General features: G+C 50.4%; 1 protein-coding gene across 1 annotated transcript; it reads right to left on the reverse strand.

Annotated features, from left to right (window-relative positions):
- Positions 1–2,682: 2,682 nt before the first annotated feature.
- LOC119299965 lies at positions 2,683–3,648 on the reverse strand. Its single transcript, XM_037577068.1, has 2 exons — positions 3,480–3,648; positions 2,683–3,131 (listed from the first exon to the last, which is right to left on the reverse strand). The coding sequence occupies exons 1-2, from the start codon at positions 3,646–3,648 to the stop codon at positions 2,683–2,685; spliced, it is 618 nt and encodes a 205-aa protein (XP_037432965.1).
- Between the last annotated feature and the right edge of the window lie 3,114 nt (positions 3,649–6,762).

Here is a 6,762-nt window from a genome sequence, read left to right on the forward strand (position 1 = left end):
GCGCTTGCGCTGGCGGGAGACCGGGAGGGTGGTTGATAGGGGAGTCGACCGATATGGGGTCGACGGTTGCTGCAGCAGAATGCCGCGGACACATGCGCGAAAATGCGTCGCACCGCGGGCGGGGAGCGCATCGACGTCGAGTGAAGCCTCCTGGAGCCAGGTGGAGTCGTCGGCGACGAAGGTGAGAGCACCGAGACGAATCTCTCGACCCTCGACCAAAACCCCAGCAGCTACCATGATGAAAGTACTCGGAAGAATCGCAACTTCTCCACAAAATCGCTAAAACACTTGCCCCACGGTGGGCGCCAACTGTCGTGGATCTAAGTCTGACAGTAGAGTGGGGGGTAGGTATGGAGAGGCAAGGTCCTAGCTATGGAGAGGTTGTAAACACAAGAGATGTACGAGTTCAGGCCCTTCTCGGAGGAAGTAAAAGCCCTACGTCTCGGAGCCCGGAGGCGGTCGAGTGGATTATGTGTATATGGATTACAGGGTGCCGAACCCTTCTGCCTGTGGAGGGGGGTGGCTTATATAGAGTGCGCCAGGACCCCAGCCAACCCACGTAATGAAGGGTTTAAGGTACATTAAGTCCGGGGCGTTACTGGTAACGCCCACATAAAGTGTCTTTACTATCATAAAGTCTACTTAATTACAGACCGTTGCAGTGCAGAGTGCCTCTTGACCTTCTAGTGGTCGAGTGAGTCTTCGTGGTCGAGTCCTTCAAGTCAGTCGAGTGAGTCCCTCGTAGGTCGACTGGAAGGTGATCTCTTCTAAGGGTGTCCTTGGGCAGGGTACTTAGATCAGGTCTGTGACCCTACCCTAGGTACATGACTCCATCACCGTCCGCGACGATCCCTCTATCAAAAGACTGAAAGCACGACCTCTATATAGTTTGCAAGCGTACATGCTTCACGATTCGGCAGCGCTTCGCTGTCCAGAGCTAATCGTTATTGGAAAATTAGAGGGAGAAGATTAGAGCCACACATGGCCTCTGATTATGAGGATTAGAGAGAACTAGATCTAACTCTAATTGGATCAACTAGGACTAGAACTAGAGAATTAGAGGAAGCTCCAAAACTTGTGTCTACAAGGGCCAAAATCCTCTAGTGGTATATATAGGTTGAATGGAGAGGGAGGGCTGGCCAACTTGGGGAGGGTTTTTCCCTTCACTTGGGCTGGCCTAGGGGCTGATGGAGTCGAACTCCACCTCCCAATTCAGCCTCCCCCTTGGGCGTCTCCACTAATGGGCCTTAGGGCCCATTATCTCTCCCATTGACTATAAATAAATTCTAGGGGCCTCCTAATCATATTAGACCCCATTATAATTTATATTTAAGTCCTCAAAAACAATTTCCACCTATATATCAATTCCTAGTATTACCCGATAAACCCTGAAACTCTTCTGGTGACTCCAAAACGCTTTCGGTTTCTTTCTTGCTCCAATAGCACTCAACAAATCGTGATTCCCCTAAGCTTGCGACCATATAGGTTCGGTAAAATATAGACATGAACGAACCCCTTTTGTCCAATGATCAATAGCGAAACCGTGGATATCCATATTGATCCCTATGAACATAAGAATGACAGTTGAGTGAACCTTTGGTTATCGCATGCTATTTCTTTTGCTTCGCGATACTTTACAAAACCTGGGGTGAGATGAATCAGTATCATCTGGAGTCATCCTCGTGTTCACTATACCGGTCTCAACGCTTCCTGTTTTGTTCTTCTTTCTCATTGGCATGTTTCGGCATCCCTGGGACCTAGTCACCTGTGTCTGGCCAGACTATAATGAATGATATCACACCGAGAGGGCTCTAAAAATATATCTCCATGGTTTGAGGAGCAAATCCCACTCTTGAGCTATCGAGTCATTTGTCAAACTTATTGATATATTTGTATCGTTATGATCACCGTGTTATAGAGGGTGTTTGAGCAACCCAAAAATAAAATCATACGGTAAGAAGTGACTATGATACTCTCACGGTCTAAAGAACTAAAGCATACATTAACTCTCTATGTTATATTGATTGACTTGTGACGTATCATCTCAACGTATAACAATCAAGTTTTGGTCAATTCAATATGATCATTCTTCTAATGTCATATTATCAATATTGTTTTGGACTATCATTACACTTAACAATATCCCAAGATTCAGAAAACATGATCACAAAAAACACTTGAGCTAGTCGCAGAAACGACACTAGGAATCGGGTTTCACCATTTATCATTCCACCACGGGCATATAAGTTTTCCACTGAATTGCACATTCCAATATCATAGCAATTATATCACAGAATATAAAATCTTAATTATAAACACGAAAATAAATAATACAATATTATTGCTTGGAGGGCATATTTCCAATAGTCACACGATAGTTCATGGAAACATTTCCACCCTAGATTTAGGCTTAATACAGATGATGTATAAGATCACAATATAATTTTTTAACAGTTCCCTTAGTGGTTGTTTGGATAGCAAGTATTAGTAATGGATTTATAGAAAACAAGTTTTTAGCCGGCTTTAGGCAAAATCTGTTTTACTTACTTTTTTGCGAAGGGTGGTTGCTTGTGCCATGCTGTTGGGCGATTGGGTGAACGGAGAAACTAGCCTTTTTCTCATAGTAATGCATCAATTTTCTCCTGTTGCAACGCACCGTCATGTTTGTTGGTAAGATATGTGCTAAATGAATAAGTTAAGCTCTTGTGGTGTCTGGCGTGGGCTCACGATCGCGCAGTCGACCGTGTCCTCCCCAACGTCCACTATGGCCGTCCTTACTTGGCGCGCGCGCCCGATCGCCACCGTCACAAGGGAACTCGCTGGCACGTGCGCCCAGGCTGCTAGGCGTTGGAGCGCTTTGCCGGGCTCGTGGACGCCGCCGTGAGCCGCCACCTCCCTCCACAGCGCGGCCGCCATCGCCACGCGCAACGGAATGCGCGGCGCTGCAGCGGCGAACTCGCCCCGGAGCGTGCGGAAGGCTCCGGCGGCACGCAGGCGCGTAGCCCCCTCATCCAGGCCTATCCGCCTGGGCAAAAGTTGGAGCTCGGCCCTGCAGCGGCCGCGGGCGTCGCTGGGCGGCGAGACACGCGTTCGGCCGGCTGTGGCGGCATGTAGGCGCGCAACCCCGGGGTCTAGGCCCATCGCATTGGCCGAAACCTCGGTGCGGGCGTGGTTGGGCTCGGGCGGGACATGAGTGCTGGCGGCTGTGGTGGCACGTAGGCGCGCAGCCCAGTGGTCCAGGCCCATCGCCCTGGCTGAAACATCGGCACGGACGTGGTTGGGCTCGGGCGGGCGGTGGGCTGCGACGGCACCTAGGCGCGCAGCCCAGGGGTCCAGGCCCATCGCCCTAGCCGAAACCTCGGCGCGGATGTGGTTGGGCTCGGGCGGGACTGGCGTGCGGCGGGCTGCGGCGTCACCTAGGCACGCAGCCCAGGGGTCCAGGCCCATCGTCGTTGCCGAAACCTCAGCGCGGACGTGGCTGGGCTCGGGCGGTACGCGCGTCCGGCGGTGGCGGGACGCCAGGGAGTTGGCGCCGTGCACCTGGGCATCGCACGGCGCGCAGAGGAACGCGGCGTCGGCGTGGCAGTGCACGTCCGCCCCCGCGCCGCACAACGTGCAGCGCGGCTGCCTCGCACCAGTGGACAGCATCTCCGCGGGCGTGTGTACGTGCGACCTGCAAGCAGGCAGGAGAGGAGACACGCGGTGGACGACGAGGAGGCAGCTAGCTAGCGTGGTGCGGGTGCTTTTGCTTGATTCCCCTCGCCCCGGGCGGCGCGTATTTGAAGAGGAGGATAGGGATCCCCGGCGGACGTGCACACGTACGCGGGTGCAAAAGGAGGCGACGCGCCGCCCTTGTTTGGTCTGGCGAGGACGTGGACGAAAAAGGGCTGCCTGGGCGATTCACATGCCAATTGCCAAGCAACAATCGGCAACGTTAACGGACGGAAAAAAATAATATCCTGTATAAGATTCTTTTTCCCTAACAACCATCGTGTGGCGCTGCACCTGCACATGCAGGATGATGCCTACGTCCTGAGACTAGTACTACGTGACTATTCTTATTTTGAGAAAGCTAGATATTCTAATCCGACACTAGATATTCTAGTCCGTGAGAGCTAGGGAACTTGTGCAGCATTTTCGCACCTTGCCGGACTCGGTTGGGGGAAAATTAATAAATCCCAAAAAACAGGACTTCTTCCTACGAGTACATAACGGATGGTCTCTAAGTATCCGTAAAATTTCATTAAATAAAATGATGTTTTTTTAGAAACCTCATCTTATTTTTTCAACAACACAGTTTGAAGAAATGTTTACAATATCGTGTGAAATACCGAACCACACATGTATACTAAAATCAAGAGATAAACAAAATTTAGCCAAACTGCCAGCTTCATAATTTCTACATCTTGACTCATGGATAAGACACAATCTTGAAAATCCCTTCTTCTATCATTAGAGCATCTTCGACCACGGGCATCAGATCCGACCCCTCATACGCCCGTGGACGTGCCTAAAAGCGTCCGCGGACAGTGATCAAGCATCCCTCAAATTTCCTTGTCTGCAATCGAATACCTCATATTTCAAACATTAAATCCATACAAAGCATGAAAAAGGAAAAAACCCACATACTACGTACATCAACTAAAACCTATGCCACAATATCATTCTTGTGGGAGATGTCCATGATCCCCGTGTCGAGCGCTGCACTTGCACAAGAGGGTGAGCCGCCAACTGGACATGTCTATGTCCCTAGACTAGACTTTCAAACTACTCCTACTATACGTGACTGGCATCTAGCGGCCACTAACTGAAATTTGGTGTGGTTTTGCCTGCTAGATATTCTAGTCCGTTAGAGCTAGCAGAACAAAGTGCAGCATTTTCGCACCTTGCCGGGGTCCGTTGGTTCCTCCTCGACACCAGGAGCATGACCGGCCGGGTCAAGTACGTAGTTGAGGTGGAAGTTTGGGTAGATCGAACAGGAATCACGATTTAGAAACAAAAACGACAAAGTGGGGAACAAGATGTCTGTTGCTTTGAGATTCGTATTGCCAGCTGTCACACGAGGGAGAGGGTCTCCCGTTCAGTTGCATACGACTGGGTCTATAGGATTTTTTTTCCGTCTGGCGCCCACTATCTGAATATTGGTCCAACTAGATATTCTAGTCCGTGAGAGCTAGCAGAATGAGTGCAGCATTTTCACACCTTGCCGGGCTTCATTGGGGAAAATATCCCCAAAAATAGTACATAATGGATGGTCTCTATGTACCTGTAAAAATTCATTAACTAATATGATGTTTTCTCTAGAAACCTCGTCTTATTTATTCAACAAAGTTTGGAGGAATGGTTACAATATCGTGTGAAACACCGAACCACACGTGTATTGAAATCTAGAGATAAAGATAATTTGGCTAAACTGTCGGCTTCATATTTTCTACATCTTGACTCATGAATAATACAACAATCTTGAAAATCCCTTCTTGTATCATTAGAGCATCTACAACCGCGGACATCAGATCTGGCCCTCTCGTACACCCGTGGACGTGCCTAGAAGCGTCTACTGGCAGCGAACGGGCAACCCTCAAATTTCCTTGTCTCTTGTCTGCATCTGAATACCTTATATTTCAAACCTTAAATCCATACGAAGCATGCAAAAAGGAAAACCTACGTACTATGTAGATCAACTAAAACCTACACCACACTATCATTCTCGTCGGAGATGTCCATGATCTCCGTGTCGGGCTCCGGGTACATCGGCGACAGCCGTAACTCCGGCTCCTCCGGCTCTGCCTCCGCGTCGCCCTCCGCCTCCTCCTCCGCTTCTAGTTCGGCAAAATGCTCTTAGATCTCCGCATGTTCTTGTCGGATGAAGCGTCGGTTGGTCTCCACATAGGCCTTATCCTAGATGGACTCCAAGATGTTGCTCTACTCTGTCATCTCTGCTGCTTGGGCAACCTCGAACAACTGTGGCTCTGCCGCATCCTCCTCTTACTGATCTGCCTCCTTCATGGGTGGTTGCTGCTGCGCCTCCCCTTCCAGCTACGGATCCCCCTTCTCTTCCTCCTCCTCCTCTTTATCCTCCTCTGGCTCCATCGAATCTAGAGGTAGACCGACTGCGATCCGGGTGATGCGCCAAGCCCGGATCTCCTCGAGAGCTGGAGGCATCGCTCCAGCGTCAGCATCACGTACGTGGTCACCCTCTATTGGGCCATGGTGAGCTTGAATGGCAAGAAGAGAGGGAGGCATAAAGGGAGAAGAGTGGATTTGGCTCGGGTTGACGGCGCGAAGAGGAAGCGGATGTGGCTAGGACCGAGGGTCGATATCCGGCTTAAATAGCTAGACTTTGGCCCTCGGGTGGCAAGCCGGAGTGGCGCCACACGATGTTCACACCCCCCGGAGGAGTCGACCATTAGACTGTTGGATTTCATCCGGGCGGCCCCATACCTGCCTAGATTTGTGCTGGATATGACAGGCGTCGGTCAACCCCGACGTTTGAGACCGGTTTGGGGCGTCTGGGTGAGTCAGGTTTTTTACCTGGTCAGTGATCTGGCCGCCCGCCTGGGCGTTTGAGGCGGGTATGAGGCACCCAGCAGTAGTGCTATTAGCTTCTTTGATCACCGCGGCAAGGGCTCCTCCCATATTCTCTTCAATATCTTAAATTACCGACTCACAATTAGATATAAGAACTCGAGATGGCACTAGGTCAAGAGCAAGCACATGTGCCTCTCGGTACCCATCGCTTCAAGTGTAGGGACATCCGTGACA

Source organism: Triticum dicoccoides, chromosome 5A (assembly GCF_002162155.2).
Source record: "Triticum dicoccoides isolate Atlit2015 ecotype Zavitan chromosome 5A, WEW_v2.0, whole genome shotgun sequence".
Classification (NCBI taxonomy): Eukaryota; Viridiplantae; Streptophyta; class Magnoliopsida; order Poales; family Poaceae; genus Triticum; species Triticum dicoccoides.

Coding starts and splice junctions, on each gene's coding strand:
- LOC119299965 (XM_037577068.1), bottom strand. CDS start 3,648: ATGCTGTCCACTGGTGCGAGGCAGCCGCGCTGCACGTTGTGCGGCGCG. Junction 3,132..3,479: donor GCGCGTACCGCCCGAGCCCA/GCCACGTCCGCG, acceptor CGATGGGCCTAG/ACCCCGGGGTTGCGCGCCTA.